At 44.1% G+C, this 19,231-nt stretch overlaps 1 protein-coding gene across 1 annotated transcript in view; it reads left to right on the top strand.

The window, feature by feature from the left end:
* Positions 1-10,055: 10,055 nt before the first annotated feature.
* FSIP2 (fibrous sheath interacting protein 2) overlaps positions 10,056-19,231 on the top strand; it is a gene marked incomplete at its 3' end in the record, with an annotated part of 62,678 nt that continues 53,502 nt past the window's right edge. The window contains exons 1-2 of the mRNA XM_051969052.1: positions 10,056-10,506; positions 16,081-16,206. Of these exons, the coding sequence (XP_051825012.1) occupies positions 10,408-10,506; positions 16,081-16,206 (225 nt within the window). The remainder of the gene's footprint in view (positions 10,507-16,080; positions 16,207-19,231) is intronic.

Genomic DNA, 19,231 nt, shown 5'->3' on the forward strand with positions numbered 1-19,231 from the left:
TAGCAAAGTAGCAGGATACAAAATAAATCCCCATAAATCCTCAGCATTTTTATACATCTCCAACAAAACTCAACAGCAAGAGATACAAAGAGAAATTCCATTCAGAATAACTGTTGATACCATAAAATATTTGGGAATCTATCTACCAAAGGAAAGTCAGGAATTATATGAGCAAAATTATAAAAAAAGTCTCCACACAAATAAAGTCAGACTTAAATAATTGGAAAAATATTAAGTGCTCTTGGATCGGCCGAGCGAACATAATAAAGATGACAATACTCCCTAAACTAATCTATTTATTTAGTGCTATACCAATAAGACTTCCAAGAAAATATTTTAATGATCTAGAAAAAATAACAACAAAATTCATATGGAACAATAAAAAGTTGAGAATCTCAAGGGAATTAATGAAAAAAAAAATCAAATGAAGGTGGCCTAGCTGTACCTGATCTAAAATTATATTATAAAGCAGCAGTCACCAAAACCATTTGGTATTGGCTAAGAAATAGATTAGTGGATCAGTGGAAAAGGTTAGGTTCACAAGACAGAATAGTCAACTATAGCAATCTAGTGTTTGACAAACCCAAAGCCCCTAACTTCTGGGAAAAGAATTCATTATTTGATAAAAACTGCTGGGATAATTGGAAATTAGTATGGCAGAAATTAGGCATGGACCCACACTTAACACCATATACCAAGATAAGATCAAAATGGGTCCATGACCTAGGCATAAAAAACGAGATTATAAATAAATTAGAGGAACATAGAATAGTTTATCTCTCAGACTTGTGGAGGAGAAAGAAATTTGTGACCAAAGATGAACTAGAGACCATTACTGATCACAAAATAGAAAATTTTGATTACATCAAATTAAAAAGCCTTTGTACAAACAAAACTAATGCAAACAAGATTAGAAGGGAAGCAACAAACTGGGAAAACATTTTCACAGTTAAAGGTTCTGATAAAGGCCTCATTTCCAAAATATATAGAGAACTGACTCAAATTTATAAGAAATCAAGCCATTCTCCAATTGATAAATGGTCAAAGGATATGAACAGACAATTTTCAGAGGATGAAATTGAAACTATTACCACTCATATGAAAGAGTGTTCCAAATCATTATTGATCAGAGAAATGCAAATTAAGACAACTCTGAGATACCACTACACACCTGTCAGATTGGCTAAGATGACAGGTAAAAATAATGATGAATGTTGGAGGGGATGCGGGAAAACTGGGACACTAATGCATTGTTGGTGGAGTTGTGAACGAATCCAACCATTCTGGAGAGCAATCTGGAATTATGCCCCAAAAATTATCAAATTGTGCACACCCTTTGATCCAGCAGTGTTTCTATTGGGCTTATATCCCAAAGAAATACTAAAGAAGGGAAAGGGACCTGTAGGTGCCAAAATGTTTGTAGCAGCCCTATTTGTAGTGGCTAGAAACTGGAAATTGAATGGATGCCCATCAATTGGAGAATGGCTGGGTAAATTGTGGTATATGAATGTTATGGAATATTATTGTTCTGTAAGAAATGACCAGCAGGATGAATACAGAGAGGCTTGGAAAGACTTACATGAACTGATGCTGAGTGAAATGAGCAGAACCAGGAGATCATTATACACTTCGACAACGATATTTTATGAGGACATATTTTGATGGAAGTGGATTTCTTTCACAAAGAGACCTAACTAAGTTTCAATTGATAAATGATGGACAAAAGCAGCTACACCCAAAGAAAGAACACTGGGAAACGAATGTGATCTATCAAACATTTAAAGATCAATTAACTCCAATGCTAAATAAACTATTTGAAAAAGTAGGGATTGAAGGAGTCCTACCAAACTCCTTTTATGACACAGACATGGTACTGATACCTAAACCAGGTAGGCTGAAAACAGAGAAAGAAAATTATAGACCAATCTCCCTAATGAATATTGATGCTAAAATCTTAAATAAAATATTAGCAAAAAGATTACAGATAATCATCCCCAGGATAATACACTATGACCAAGTAGGATTGATACCAGGAATGCAGGGCTGGTTCAATATTAGGAAAACTATTAGCATAATTGACTATATCAATAACCAACCAAACAAAAACCATATGATCATCTCAATAGATGCAGAAAAAGCATTTGATAAAATCCAACAGCCATTCCTAATAAAAACACTTGAGAGCATAGGAATAAATGGACTTTTCCTTAAAATAGTCAGGAGCATATATTTAAAACCTTCAGTAAGCATCATATGCAATGGGGAAAAACTGGAACCTTTCCCAGTAAGATCTGGAGTGAAGCAAGGTTGCCCACTATCACCATTATTATTCAATATCGTATTAGAAACACTAGCCTCGGCAATAAGAGTCGGGAAAGATATTAAAGGAATTAGAGTAGGCAATGAGGAAACCAAACTATCACTCTTTGCAGATGATATGATGGTATAGCTAGAGAACCCCAGAGATTCTGATAAAAAGCTATTAGAAATAATTCATAATTTTAGCAAAGTAGCTGGCTACAAAATAAATCCCCATAAATCCTCAGCATTTTTATACATCACCAACAAAACCCAACAGCAAGAGATACAAAGAGAAATTCCATTCAGAATAACTGTTGATAGCATAAAATATTTGGGAATCTATCTACCAAAGGAAAGTCAGGAATTATTTGAGCAAAATTACAAAAAAGTTTCCACACAAATAAAGTCAGACTTAAATAATTGGAAAAATATTAAGTGCTCTTGGGTAGGCCGAGCAAATATAATAAAGATGACAATACTCCCTAAACTAATCTATTTATTTAGTGCTATACCAATCAGACTTCCAAGAAAATATTTTAATGATTTAGAAAAAATAACAACAAAATTCATATGGAACAATAAAAAGTCGAGATTCTCAAGGGAATTAATGAAAAAAAAAATCAAATGAAGGTGGCCTAGCTGTACCTGATCTAAAATTGTATTATAAAGCAGCAGTCACCAAAACCATTTGGTATTGGCTAAGAAATAGATTAGTTGATCAGTGGAAAAGGTTAGGTTCACAAGACAGAATAGTCAACTATAGCAATCTAGTGTTTGACAAACCCAAAGATTCTAACTTTTGGGATAAGATTTCATTATTTGATAAAAACTGCTGGGATAACTGGAAATTAGTATGGCAGAAATTAGGCAAGCACCCACACTTAACACCATATACCAAGATAAGATCAAAATGGGTCCATGATCTAGGCATAAAGAACGAGATTATAAATAAATTAGAGGAACATAGGATAGTTTATCTCTCAGACTTGTGGAGGAGAAACAAATTTGTGACCAAAGATGAACTAGAGACCATTACTGATCACAAAATAGAAAATTTTGATTATATCAAATTAAAAAGCCTTTGTACAAACAGAACGAATGCAAACAAGATTAGTAGGGAAGCAACAAACTGGGAAAACATCTTTACAATTAAAGGTTCTGATAAAGGCCTCATTTCCAAAATATATAGAGAACTGACTCAAATTTATAAGAAATCAAGCCATTCTCCAATTGATAAATGGTCAAAGGATATGAACAGACAATTTTCAGATGATGAAATTGAAACTATTACCACTCACATGAAAGAGTGTTCCAAATCACTATTGATCAGAGAAATGCAAATTAAGACAACTCTGAGATATCACTACACACCTGTCAGATTGGCTAAGATGACAGGAAAAAATAGTGATGAATGTTGGAGGGGATGTGGGAAAATGGGGACACTGATGCATTGTTGGTGGAGTTGTGAACAAATCTAACCATTCTGGAGAGCAATCTGGAATTATGTCCAAAAAGTTATCAAACTGTGCATACCCTTTGATCCAGCAGTGTTTCTATTGGGCTTATATCCCAAAGAAATACTAAAAAAGGGAAAGGGACCTGTATGTGCCAAAACGTTTGTGGCAGCCCTGTTTGTAGTGGCCAGAAACTGGAAAATGAATGGATGCCCATCAATTGGAGAATGGCTGGGTAAATTGTGGTATATGAATGTTATGGAATATTATTGTTCTGTAAGAAATGACCAACAGGATGAATACAGAGAGGCTTGGAGAGACCTACATGGACTGATGCTAAGTGAGATGAGCAGAACCAGGAGATCATTATACACTTTGACAACAATATTGTATGAGGATGTATTCTGATGGAAGTGGATTTCTATGACAAAGAGACCTAACTGAGTTTCAATGGATAAATGGACAGAAACAGCTACACCCAAAGAAGAAACACTGGGAAACGAATGTGAACTATTTGCATTTTTGATTTTCTTCCCGAGTTATTTTTACCTTCTGAATCCAATTCTCCCTGTGCAACAGGAGAACTGTTTGGTTCTGCAAATATGTATTATATCTAGGATATACTGCAATATATTTAACATATATAGGACTGCTTGCCATCTTGGGGGGGGGTGGAGGGAGGGAGGGGAAAAAACGAAACATAAGCGAGTGCAAGGGATAATGTTGTAAAAAATTACCCTGGCATGGATTCTGTCAATACAAAGTTATTATTAAATAAAATAAAATTTAAAAAAAAAGTTGACATTCCTAGGGATGGTAGCTATATCTCAAAAAAAAAAAAAAAAAAAAAAAACACTATGCTTCAATCTACATTGCCTCCATAGTATACAGTCCATGTATATACACCCTTTCTTTTAAGAAATGGTAAACTAAGCCCAGCAGTAAGAAATGGAAAGAGAAATTCCATATAAAATAACTATAGACAAAATAAAGTATTTGAGTGTCTATCACTTCTCACACAAATAAAGTCAGATCTAAACAACTGGAAAAATTATCAGTTGCTCATGGGTAGACCCAACTAATATAATAAAAATGACGATTCTACCTAAACTGGTTTACTTGTTCAATGCCATACCAATCAAACTGCCAAAAATTATTGTATGCAACTAGAAAAAATAAGAAAATGCAACTGGAAGAACAAAAAGTCAAGAATACCAAGGGAATTAGTGGGAAAAAACACACAGGACAGTGCCCTAGGAGTACCAGACCTAAAACTATATTAGAAAGCAGTAGTTATTATCAAAACCATGTGGTACTGGCTAAGAAATAGAGCAGTGGATCAGTGGAATAGGTTAGATACACATGACACAATAATCAATGACTATAGTAATCTACTTGATAAATCCCCAAACTCCAGCTTCTAGGATAGGAACTCACTATTTCACAAAAATTGCTGGGAAAACTGGAAAATAACATCAGAAATTCAGCATAGATCTACATCTCATACCCCATACCAAAATAAGGTCAAAATGGGTATATGAATTAGGCATAAAGGGTGATACCATAAGCAAACTTGGAGAGCAAGGGATAGTTTACCTACAAGATCTTTGGAGAAAGGAGGAATTTATGACCAAAGAAGAATTAGAAAACATTATGAAAGGCAAAATGGACAACTTTGATTACATTAAACTAAGAAGTTTCTGCATCAACAAAACCAACACAAGTAAGATTAAAAGCAAAATACAAAGCTAGAAAAACATTTTACAGCCAGTGTTTCTAATAAAGACCTCATTGCTAAAATATATAAAGAACTGTGCCAAATTTCTAAGAATACAAGTCATTCCCCCAAGTGATAAATGGTCAAAGGATATGAACAGACAATTTTCAGTTGATGAAATTAAAGCTATCTATACTTTTATGAAAAGATGCTCTAAATCACTTTTTATTAGAGAAATGCACATTAAAAAAAATTCTGAGGTACTGTTGGAATCTTTATAAATTGTTGTGTCATTAGAGTTGAGATGTTTTGGGCCAGAACCTGAAACAAGGTACTAAGTAGAACTAATTGATACAATTGTGTTTACACCTTTACTCATTGGAATTCACAAGTATGGGAGATTCACAAAGTTAATTGTGTAACTTTGTGAATTCACAACTCTCTTGAAGCTCTTAGAGCCAGAGAGCACTCTGGGAAGAAACCCATAATCCCTCTCTCTCACATCCCACAATCAATCTCTCAATCTCTCTCTCAATCAATCTCTCTCTCTCTCTTTCTCTCTCTCTCATAAATAGAACTTCAGTAGGCCAATCAAGGAAGTTTTTCAGAGTGAAGAAGCTACGAGTTGAGAGTTCAGCTGAATTTAGATTGAGAGGGGAGCGTCAAGTGAGTTCAGCCAGAAGCCCTCTCTGAGTGAGGAGTTTTACTTCGGAACATTGACTGGGGTTGGAGAGGAGCACTCTGGGAGATTGAGAGCCAGAATTCCTCTCTCAGAGGCAAGAGAAATTCATTCCCATTTTCCACTTGGCTGCCTGGTGGCTGAAGAAAGCAGAGGCAGAAGCAAAAGACAACCTGCAAGAGCTCTTAGAACCAGAGAGATAGGCCTCAACTAACTGGGCTATTTTGGAAGGAGAAAATAAATGTTTGCATTTTTACCAGCTGGCTGCATTTGGGGTAATTATTGATCTGAACTGCAACTAAGGCTGCCTCCAGAAAACCTCCCCGAGAAACTTGCTCTTCCCCAGAGAGAACCATCCTTGTTTATTATTTTAAAAGAAGAAAATCACCACCTTGTAACTCTCCGATTGGCTAAGATGACAGGAAAAGATGATAAATATTGGAGAGAATATGGAGTTGTGAGAAGATTTAGCCATTCTGAAGAGCAATTTGGAGCTACTACTGAGTCTGTATCCCAAGGAAATCATAAAGGAGGGAGAAGGACCCCCATGTGCAGAAATGTTTGTAGCAGCTCTTTTTTGTAGTGGCAAACAATTGGAAAGTGAGTAGATACCCATCAATTGGAGAATGGCTGAATAAGTCATGGTATATGAAAGAAATGGTATGTTAATTTTCTATAAAAAAAAATTGTGAACAAGTTGATTTTAGAAAGGCAGGGAAAGATTTACAAGAACTGATGCCAGGCAAAACAAGTAGAATCAGGGATACAGTGTACCCAGTAACAGCAAGATGGTGTGATGATCAGCTATGAAAGATCTGGTTCTTCTCAAGAAGTTCAGTAATCCAAGGCAATCCCAATAAACTTTGGGTAGAAAATGTCATCTGCATCCAGAGAGAGAACTAGGGAAAATGAATGTACATCAACACGTGCTATGTTCACTTCTTTTTCTGTTTTTTTTTCCACTTGTGGTTTTTCCTTGTTGTTATATTTTTCTTTCCCAAAGTGATTCATAAAGAAATGTGTATTACAAAATTAATGTACATGTATAACCAGAAAAAAAGAAAAAAGTAAAGAAAAATGATAAACTACTTTTTAAGAATAGGGCTACATATATTTTTATTTTCCATTTTAGCTTCTAAAATACATAAATTTTTATTTGTTTGTTTCATCACAGTTATCCCATATATCTCTCTCCTTCTCCCTCGCGGACAGCCATTCTATGTAACAAACAGTATTTTTTTAGAACAGGGGGAAAAAGTCAGCACAATTGATGAATACATTGTAAAAGTCTGGAATATGGGGCTATCTGAACTTTTTTTTTTAAGATACTAGGCTTGTTTTCAATATTGTGTGTGTGGCGGGGTGGTAATTGTAAATTTGTTTCTGCTGGTATGCTCTGTGGGGATAAAATGTATCAATTAAAAAAGCAGGCCTCCAAAAATCTAGGAATTCCTATGTGTGAGAGGTTTCAGATTTCTAATCATCCTGGTCACTCACTTCTGGATGCATTTCAGCTGGTCAGTATCCTACCTCAGATGTGATGCCCAGATTGAACACAATACCCAAGATTGGTTTAATCAAGATAAAGTAGATAGAGCAAAATGATCACAGCCTGTTAAGAACTTTTTGGCTCACAATTCTTACATCGAACATATTAGTTAACCCTCTTGGATAACCATTATTTGCAATTTTGATAAGTGAGCTACCTATCTCTTTTCTAATTATTGATTAAAATATCAAACAGTATAAAGAACAGAGTTTTTGAAAATGCTTAGAATAAAAAGTGATCTTGAAGATTTCATTTTTTCATATTAAAATTCTAGAAGTCACTTGGTAAAGAAGTGTTTCTTTACTAGCTAGATTCAACATTCCAAATGAGCATAATCCTCTCATAAAAGGTTGGCAATGTTGGTTTATTTTATCAGTGATTCTCCTGAGTAGAACAACCAAACTGGGGTGGGGGTGGGAACTCCCCAAATCATTTATCATCACCTCACATTTGGGGCTCACTACAGACTTTATGAGGTTTATAATGGGCCAACAGAGTTATAATGTGGTAATATTTCAAATTAGTTTTGATATATACAATGCCAATACCTAGGCATGTGATCTGCCAAGTGAAAACAATACTTACTGTTGAAGCATCCTCAAAGCCTCTAAGGCTAGGGGAGAGTTCAAGGTTATCCTCTACAATAGTTTCTTCTTCAGGATGTCATCTTTGCAAGAAAACATGGACCAAAATCAGTCCAACTCTGAAAAGATGTCTCTCTAAATGTCTGCATTTTAAAAACTTGCAATATTTAGACCATCTGTCAATTTTATCAGCTTGGGTACAGTATCTCTAGGTCTCAGGAGATGGTCTTTGAGAGTATCTGCCATTGCAAAATTCATCAGGCTGTGGCGCATCAAATGAATGCCAAACTTGACTGGGCCCTGTCGTCAGATGATAAATATTCATTAGTAGGTCATCAGTAGGTTCATCATTAAGCCATTTCAGCTAGAAGGACCGCTAAGACTTTGAGCTATTCTAGCTCTTTAACATCTCAGACTCACCTCCACACCACGTTCAATCTCAGGCTGATAACCTAACCATGGTTAGGATTTTTTGTGCTTTGGATACCCAGGAATGCATTTTCTAAGAACAAGTTGTTGTTGAATCGTTCTTCAGCTGTTTCTCACTCTTAGAGCCACCATTTGGGATTTTCTTGGCAAAGACGCTGGATTGGTTTGCTTTTTCCTTCTCCGGCTCATTTTACAAATAAGGAAACTGAGGCAAACTGGGTGAAGTGACTAGCCCAGGGTCACACAGTTAGGAGTATCTAAGAAGAAATAACTTTCTTAAACAGGAGGGTAACTTAGGAGTACAGTACTAGACACATTTCAAACACTTAGGACTGCTTTGTAAATAAATGCTTGTTAACACACAAAAGAAAGAAAAAACGAATAAAAACTGAATAAATAAAAACAGCCTGACTGAAGTTCCTTCAAAAACACCAGTGTCCAAACCCTAAAGCTCACTGTGTTTTCAAAAACACAGCAAACCCTCCTTTATTGTCACTTCACCTGTCAGTGAGAGGGTTGGGCCAGGAGCCCGTGAATCCTTTCCAGCATCCCAGTACCTCTTCCTCTCTCGACTTCAGTTCTAAGTGTGTGTACGGTTGGAAGCGAGGAGACTAGCGGTGATTAGTTTGGTCCTCCCATCCACCCCCCCCAAAAAAAAACCGTCTTGGCCCTCGTGAAATCAGAGAAACTGGTCAGCTCCCTGGTCACTGTATTATTTTGTTCTCGTATTTTTACGTGTGGGGGGCGGCGCTTAGAACAAGCACGGGATTTTCGCATTGCCCTCCCAATTTCTGACACCCACCAGTCCCACTCCTCACGAGGTTTATTTCCCAATTTCTTCTTTTAGCCTCTCCCTTTAATACCCCTTTATGCCACACACACCTAGGCAGGCGCACGCACGCAGGCAGGCGCACGCAGGCAGGCGCACGCACGCAGGCAGGCGCACGCACGCAGGCAGGCGCACGCACGCAGGCAGGCGCACGCACGCAGGCAGGCGCACGCAGGCAGGCAGGTGCACGCAGGCAGGCGCACGCAGGCGCACGCAGGCGCACGCAGGCGCACGCAGGCGCACGCAGGCGCACGCAGGCGCACGCAGGCGCACGCAGGCGCACGCAGGCGCACGCAGGCGCACGCAGGCGCACGCAGGCGCACGCAGGCGCACGCAGGCGCACGCAGGCGCACGCAGGCAGGCAGGTGCACGCAGGCAGGTGCACGCAGGCGCACGCAGGCGCAGGCAGGCGCAGGCAGGCGCACGCAGGCAGGCAGGCAGGCGCACGCAGGCGCTCGTAGGCGTACGCAGGTGTACGCAAGCGCACGCAGACACGCACGCAGGCCCCGCCCCCTCTCCGCACAAAGATTGATTCTCCCTCTAGAACGTGAGGGGACAAATGCGTGCCCTCTGCTTGGCAACGCGTGTGTGGAACGTGTGCGCATTAGGGACAGAACGGTTGTCAAGGCAGCGAGTGGGCTTCGAAGTCTGTGGCTGGGGTCGGGAGGAGAGGAGGGTCGGGAGAGAGCGGAGGGAAGAGGGAGTGGCCCCGGACGCCAGGGAGTCAGGAAGAAGGAGGAACCAGGAATAGAGGTCCAGGGAGAGGCAGAAAAGGCGGCGACGGAGGAGGACGCTGAGGTGGAGGCAGGGGCAGAGAAAGAAGCGGAGACATTCCGCCCGCCCCCAGGTCCCGTCCTAGGGAGCCATGGAGTTCTATCTGAGCGCCTGTTCCAAGGCTGCAGATGCCGCCGCCACCAAGACTGCCGCCAGCCACTTGGTGGCGGAGAGTGAGCAGTGCGGCGAGGTGAGCGGCCCGCCTCTAACCCCACGGGCCCTCCACAAACCTCAAGCCTCCTCCCCAACATCCACAGGGCCACCCACAAATCTTGAGGACCCTCCCCAAACCTCAAGGTTCCTCCTAAAGCCCACTGAAGTACCCCCAAACCCCAGTGACCCTCCTCAACCATCAAGACTCTACCCCAAAGTCCACAGGGCCTCCCCCAAATCCCACAAACCCTCCCCAAACTTCAAGGCTCCTCCCCAAAGTCCACAGGGCCACCCACAAACCCTCCCCAACCTCAAGGGTCCTCCCCAAAGCCCACAGGGGTACCCCCAAACCCCAGGAACCCCCCTCAAACCTCAAGGCTCTACCCCAAAGTCTACAGGGCCTCTCCCAAATCTTGAGAACTCTCCCCAAACCTCAAGGCTTCTCCCCAAAGTCCACTGGGGTATCCCCAAACCCCAGGAACCCCCCTCAAACATCAAGACTACCCCAAAATCAACAGGGCCTCCCCCAAATCCTCTCCAAACTTTGAGGCTCCTCCCCAAAGCCCACTGGGGCACCCCCAAATGCCAGGAACCCTCCTCAAACATCAAGACTCTACCTCAAAGTCTATAGGGCCTCCCCCAAATCTTATGGACCCTCCCCAACCCTCCAGACTATACCCCAAAGTCCACAGGGCCTCTCCCAAATCCAGCAAACCCCCCAAACCTCAAGGCTCCTCCCTAAAGTCCACAGGGGCACCCACAAACCCTCCCTAAATCTTGAGGACCCCCCAAAGTCCACAGGGCCGCCCACAAACCCTCCCCAAACCTCGAGGGTCCTCCCCAAAGCCCACAAGGGTAACCCCAAGACCCAGGAACCCCCCTCAAACCTCAAGGCTCTACCCCAAAGTCCACAGAGCATCTCCCAAATCCCACAAACCCTCCCCAAACCTCGAGGCTCCTCCCCAAAGTCCACAGGGCCTCCCCCAAATCCTCTCAAAACTTCAAGGCTCCACCCCAAAGCCCACTGGGGTACCTCCAAATACCAGGGACGGTCCTCAAACATCAAGACTCTACCCCAAAGTCCACAGGGCCTCCTCCAAATCTTGTGGACCCTCCCTAACCCTCAAGACTTTACCCCAAAGTCCACAGGGCCACCCCTAAACCCCATAAACCCTCCCTATACCTCAAAGCTCCTCCCCTAAAGTCCACAAGGGTACCCACAAACCCTCCCTAAATCTTGAGGACCCTCCCCAAACCTCAAGCCTCTCCCCAAAGTCCACAGGGCCACCCACAAACCCTCCCCAAACCTCAAGACTACCCCAAAGCCCACAGGGGCACCCCAAACCTCAGAAACCCCCTTCAAACCTCAAGCCTCTACCCCAAAGCCTACAGGGCCTTCCCCAAATCCCACAAACCCTTCCAAAACTTCAAGGCTCCTCCCCAAAGCCCACTGGGGTACCCCCAAATACCAGAGACCCTCTTCAAACATCAAGACTCTACCCCAAAGTCCACAGGGCCTCTCCCAAGTCTTGAGGACCTTCTCTAAACCTCAAAGCTTCTCCCCAAAGTCCACTGGCATACCCCCAAACCCCAGGAACCCCCTCAAACTGTCAAGACTCTACCCCAAAGTCCACAGGGCCACCCACAAACCCTCCCCAAACCTCAAGGCTCCTCCCCAAAGCCCACATGGAAATCCCCAAACCCCAAGAACCCCCTCAAACCTCAAGGCTCTACCCCAAAGTCCACAGGGCCTCCCCCAAATCCCACAAACCCTCCCAAAACTTCAAGGCTCCTCCCCAAAGCCCACTGGGGTACCCCCAAATACCAGAGACCCTCTTCAAACATCAAGACTCTACCCCAAAGTCCACAGGGCCTCTCCCAAGTCTTGAGGACCTTCTCTAAACCTCAAAGCTTCTCCCCAAAGTCCACTGGCATACCCCCAAACCCCAGGAACCCCCCTCAAACCTCAAGACTCTACCCCAAAGTCCACAGGGCCTCCCCCAAATCCCACAAACCCTCCCCAAACTTCAAGGTTCTCCCCAAAGTCCATAGGGCCACCCACAAACCCTCCCAAACCTCAAGGGTCCTCCCCAAAGCCCACAGGGGTACCCCCAAACCCCAGGAACCCCCCTCAAACCTCAAGGCTCTACCCCAAAGTCCACAGGGCCTCCCCCAAATCTTCAGAACTCTCCCCAAACCTCAAGGCTTCTCCCCAAAGTCTACTGGGGTATCCCCAAACCCCAGGAACCCCCCTCAAACATCAAGACTCTACCCCAAAGTCCACAGGGCCTCCCCCAAATCTTGAGGACTTTCCCCAAATCTCAAGGCTCCTCCCCAAAGTCCACAGGGGTATCCCCAAACCCCAGGAACCCCCCTCAAACCTCAAGGCTCTACCCAAAAATCCACAGGGCCTCCCCCAAATCCCACAAACCCTCCCCAAACTTCAAGGCTCCTCCCCAAAGTCCACAGGGCCTCCCCCAAATCCCACAAACCCTCCCCAAACTTCAAGGCTCCTCCCCAAAGTCCACTGGGGCACCCCCAAATACCAGGGACCCTCCTCAAACATCAAGACTCTACCCCAAAATCCACAGGGCCTCCCCCAAATCCCACAAACCCTCCCCAGACTTCGAGGCTCCTCCCCAAAGTCCACAGGGCCTCCCCCAAATCCCACAAACTCTCCCCAAACTTTGAGGCTCCTCCCCAAAGTCCACAGGGCCTCTCCCAAATCCAGCAAACCCCCCAAACCTCAAGGCTCCTCCCTAAAGCCCACAGGGGCATCCACAAACCCTCCCTAAATCTTGAGGATCCCCCAAAGTCCAGAGGGGTACCCCCAAATACCAGGGACTGTTCTCAAACATCAAGACTCTATCCCAAAGTCCACCAGGCCACCCACAAACCTTCCCCAAACATCAAGACTACCCCAAAGCCCACAGGGGCACCCCCAAACCTCAGGAACCCTCCTCAAACCTCAAGGCTCTCCCCAAAGGTCACAGGGCTACCTACAAACCCTCCCCAAACCTCAAGACTACCCCAAAGCTCACAGGGGTACCCCCAAACCTCAGGAACCCCCCTCAAACTGTCAAGACTCTACTCCAAAGTCCACAGGGCCTCCCCCAAATCTTGAGGACCCTCGCCAAACCTCAAGGCTCCTCCCCAAAGCCCACATGAGCACCCCCAAACCCCAGGAACCCCCCTCAAACCTCAAAGCTCTACCCCAAAGTCCACAGGGCCTCCCCCAAATCCCACAAACCCTCCCAAAACTTCAAGGCTCCTCCCCAAAGCCCACTGAGGCACCCCCAAATACCAGAGACCTTCCTCAAACATCAAGACTACCCCAAAGTCCACAGGGCCTCCCCCAAATCTTGAGGACCTTCCCCAAACCTCAACGCTTCTCCCCAAAGTCCACTGGCATACCCCCAAACCCCAGGAACCCCCCTCAAACTGTCAAGACTCTACCCCAAAGTCCACAGGGCCTCCCCCAAATCTTGAGGACCCTCGCCAAACCTCAAGGCTCTCCCCAAAGTCCACAGGGCCACCCACAAACCCTCCCCAAACCTCAAGGCTCCTCCCCAAAGCCCACATGGGCACCCCCAAACCCCAGGAACCCCCCTTAAACCTCAAGGCCCTATCCCAAAGTCCACAGGGCCTCCCCCAAATCTTGTGGACCCTCCCTAACCCTCGAGACTTTACCCCAAAGTCCACAGGGCCATCCCTAAACCCCATAAACCCTCCCCAAACCTCAAGCCTCTCCCCAAAGTCCACAGGGGCACCCCAACCTCAAACCTCAAGACCCTACCCAAAAATCCACAGAGCCTCCCCCAAATCTTGAGGACCCTCCCCAAACCTCAAGGCTCCTCCCCAAAGCCCACAGGGCCTCTCCCAAATCTCATGGGCCCTCCCCAAACTTCGAGACTACTCTCTGAAGTCCAGAGAGCCAACCCCAAACCTTCCCCAAACCTTGAGGCTCTTCCCCAAAGCCAACAGGGGTGTCCCCAAACTCCAGGGACCCTCCTCAAACCTCAAAACTGTGTCCCAACTCCATAGGGCCTCCCCAAATCTCAAGACTCCTCCCCAAAGTCCATAGGGCACCCTCAAACCCCAGGGACTCTTCCCAAATCTCGATGTTCCTTACCAAAGTTCACAGAACCTCCCCCAAATCTTATGGGCCCTCCCCAAACCTTGAGACTACTCTCGGAAGTCCACAGGGCCACCCCCAAATCCCACAAACCTTTCCCAAACTTCGAGGCTCCACCCCAAAGTCCACAGGGCCGTCCCCAAACCTAGGGCCTCTATCCAAATCTTGAGGTACCTCCCCAAAATCCAATGGGCCCTCCCCAAACTTTCAAGCCCCTCCCCAAAGTCCATAGACAACCCTCCCTTTGCAAACTCCAAGGGCCTGGGCCCAAAAATTCCACGGGCCTTCCCAAACCACTACACTTCTCCCCAAAGTCCACTGGGGTGCCCCTAAAAGATGGCACTCCAAACTCTGAGGGCCCCAAAATCCTGTGGGCTGTTCTCAAACCTCTAGGCTCTGCCCCAAAGCCCATGGGCTTCCCAAATTCAGAGAGCCTCTGGCTCCAGGATCTTACCCCAAACCCTTGGGCCCCAAAATCTTGAGGGCCCTGCCCCCAAAACTGTGGGAACCCCCAAACCTTGAAGGGACTGCTCAGAATCCCTGAAGCCCTACCCCTGGTCCTAGGACTTCCCTAAAGCTCATAGGGGTCCCCTAAATCCTGAGGGCCCTCCTCCAGGCTCAATCCTACAGCCACTGCCCTACCTTAAATGTCTAAGGCCCTGTTTCTGGCACCAGAATCATGCCCTAGACTTTGAGGGCCTGGCCTAAAGCCTGAGAGGTCCCCAAACCTTGAAGACTTTGCCCCAAACCAAATCTTGAGAATCTCAGTCCTGGTCCAAGGACTCATCCCAAACCTGGAGAACTCTATCCACAATGCTTTAGTCCCTCATAACCTCACTGTGGGCCCACCCACAGGCCCCTGAGCTCCATAACCATTTTGGTGGTGAGAACAGACCAGAAAAAGGTGGGGCAGCCCTAAAGGGGTTGAGGTTGGGGATGAAGAATGACCTAAAAGACAGAGGTGAGATTGGGAGAAGGTCAGGATCATCCACCACCCTAATAGTGTTATCACAAAGCCTTAGAACTGGTCAGAGTTTGTGGGTTCAAATCATACCAATTAGTAGTTGTATTAACATGGGCAGATCATTTTGTCTCCTTGAACTGCAGCTTCTTGTAAAATCAGGGGATTGGATTCCATGGCTTTTGATGTCCCTTTTAACCTCTCTGGAACTGTGATGCATTGATGTCTGTAGTAAGACATGTACAGGGTACACATCCTCTCAACTGAGGCTTACTTCCTGTACCATCTTGGGCAAATCACTTATCCTAGCTAGGCCTCAGTTACTCCTTCTGAGGTCCCTTCCACTTCTAAGTGCACTCAATGCCTTCTTTGCTCCCTAAGACTCAATCGCACACATACAACTGGGTACCTACCATGAGGCATTCTGGGCTGGGAGCCCATTGAAGCACCAAAAGTTTCATTTCTTCTACAAATGATCCATTTAACCTGAAGCCTGTGTAATTCTGTTCTGACAGGGCCCCCACAAAATGCAGTTTCCAGGAGTAGGAGCTGCTCAACTGCTGGATCTACCTCTTGGCGTCAAGCTGCCTTTGATCCCAGGAAGTAATACTTTATTCTACACCACAAATTTAAGTGAAAAGGTAAAATCTTTTCTATAAAGAGTGAGAAAACAGGCATTTTCCTAACTCCTTGCCCTTGCTATTCAGTTTAGAGATAATATACTGGCATGGGATCTCTGCTTACTGGCCATGTCACCTAGCACACATTAAAAAGCAAAATCACACAAAGCAGCTGGGGGCAATATCATACACTAGTGTCAAAGAGGACCATGGGATAGGAAATGTAGGTTCCCAACCTCCTTGGTTTCTTTGGCATTTTAGGAAAACTATTTAAGCTCTATTTCCAGTAAAGCAGCCTGTAAACTCTTGTAATTCAAAGACTTGGGTACAATTAATGCTTTATTTCTTCAGACCTGGTTATTTAATTTAAATATTAAAAAATATTTTCTTCTTTCGGGTGAGAAAGACCAGTATTCAAGTCCTACAGCATATACTTTCTAGCTGATCCTGGACAAGTTACTCTGTGAACCTCAGTTTCTTTATTTGTAAAATAGAGATGATAGTATCTCCTCCTCTGGATTGTTGTGAGACTAATGAGATGAAAGCACTTTGTAACCCTTAAAGCTGACATACCATAAGTAGAGTAGGCAGGCTGTCTAATACTGCTAAATACCCTGGGCGGATTTACAATAACCTACCTTGGCAACCCTCATAAAAAGTGAGGGGGTGGGAGGAAATGTTCGTACATTTGTCATTCACCTCACAGCTCCAGGACGTTCTAAGGCCTGCATCCTTTGCTATGACCAGGCTAGCTACATCTGATACTTTTTTAAAAATCTGTGATGAGGCGGCAGTTAGACTGGGCTCTCCTCCACAAGTAGTGAACTTCCTTGTGCTGGAGATATCCAGGGAAAAGTGGTGGGGATGACATATACCCATCAAGGGAAGTCTCTCATCAGGTGACATGTTACATTAAATGCCCTCACAGGTCCAGGAAGTAACCAAATAGAGACCAGATGATCCCCTTGTGAAAGGCGCCATAGGAAGCGATGCAGTTCCTGATGGGAGGTTGGCCTGGATATCCATTCTAAGATGCACCTTATCTTCTTAAGGTCCATCTTAAAACCCTCTTCCAAGACCACCCAGTCAAAAAAGGCTCTCAATCTATAAGTTGTGATCACATGATTGAGCAGGGTTCTCCCATCCCACCTCATATCCTTCCGATGAGGTTAACTGACAAGTGTTTGGAACAGCCTCAAAGTTCTGATGGTTTCCAGGCAACCAACCTCTTACTGTAACAAGAACCACTCAGTCAAGGCAGCCCTTCTGAGCTCTCTAATAACAAAGGCCACCAGTGGCAAGTAAGGGTGGGGTACTGTGGGTGTGTCCTAAGAACTAAATGGTCCTATCCCACCCCAGCATCCACTTCACAGGATTGGTGCAAGATCCACCAAGATAATGTTCAGATGTCAAAGATGTTGGTTTGCATGTTTGTTATTTATCACAGAAGGACTAGTTTTTCAGTCCTGACATCCTACTTGCTGTCTCTGTGACCTCAGGCAAATAAATCATTTAACTTCTGGGAGCCTCAGTTTCCTCATCAGTAAAAGGAAGAAATTTGACTAAAGAATGGCAGGCACTACAAATACAGATGAGGAAACCCAGAGAACTTGAGTAATTTGTCTCATATCACAGAGGTGGTAAAACCAGCTTCTCTGGCAAATCCTCAGACAAATAATAAATGTCAAAGCTTTGAACCCACATTTTCCTCCCTGCCAGTTCAGCATGCTAGTTACTCAACAGTCACCAACAAATAAACCAAATCTACACAAAACTGCGAGTGAAACTACATCTCACAAACTAAATTCCCCCCAAAGTATTCTTTCTAAAATTCCATTTTTATCACGTCATCCTCCTCTCCCTCATGCTAACACCCTAATAAATAGGTTGCTGTTCCACCCCTCTCAGACACACTAACACAGTCATTCAAACTGATGTTCCAGAGAAGGGTCCTCTTATTCTTATTAGTTACAACAAAGTTTACTCAGCGTTTACACAGACTGAGCACCAGGAATCTGGTTCATGGGACAACAAACCTGCGAAATATCTCACTCTTTGGATGAATATATGTTAAGCAAAAATACCTTACATTGGTTTAATTCCTTCGATTTTGTTCAAAACATCCTCACAGCCTTACAGCCAAAGGGGAATGCTTAGGTCATTTGGTCCCCCATGACACAAATGAGGAAAGTAGAAAGGGCAAGTGACTTGTACAAAATCATTCAGCTAAGTGGTAGAGTAAGATGGGAACTGTGCTCTTCTGACTTCAAATCTAGCATTTGTTCTACTACATCAGGATGCCTCTTAATTCCTAGCATCCCATTTTATCAATACTGCTAATGAGGATTACTGTCCTTAAATAAGGAGGCATTGAGGGCTCTGGTAGTACTGTAGTGAATAAAGCAAGGCCTGGACTTCAGAAGACCCAAGTTCAAAGCTGGACTCAGGCCCTTACTAGCTTTGTGACCCTGGGCAACCAGCCTCCTCCTGTAACAAGAACCAACCTGTTTGCCTCAGTTTCCTCATCTGTAAGATTAACTGAAGAAGGAAATGGCAAACCGTTTTCGTATCACCTCAAAGAAAACCCCAAATAGGGTCACAAACTGACAAAACTGAAAATGACTAAAAAGCAACAACAAGGGGATACAGAGGTACAGAGAGATTAACTAGTAATTATCATTTCTATAACACCTTCAAGTTTACAAAGTACTTTTCTCCCAATAAACTCATAAGATAAGGAGTACAGGGATTATTATCTCTGTTTATCAGGCTCAGGTAATGAGGTAACTTTCCTGGTATCACATTAGCTCACAAATCATCTGACCCAAATGAAACATTCTTTCCACTGTGCTTTCTGCCTGTAATTGAGTCGTCTGAGATCATAGTGAAAGAACTAAAATTAAGAACAAAGGATTCCGATTTTCAACTGACTTTCTTCCCACTGGTCCACACTGTGGCCCTTGAAGTTACATTTAGATAGTGATTTGCCTTCTATAGAAGAATTTATGTGCCCCTTATCTCATCTGAGTTTCATAATTACCCTGTC

The sequence above is a fragment of the Antechinus flavipes genome, chromosome X, assembly GCF_016432865.1.
Source record: "Antechinus flavipes isolate AdamAnt ecotype Samford, QLD, Australia chromosome X, AdamAnt_v2, whole genome shotgun sequence".
NCBI classification, from domain to species: Eukaryota; Metazoa; Chordata; class Mammalia; order Dasyuromorphia; family Dasyuridae; genus Antechinus; species Antechinus flavipes.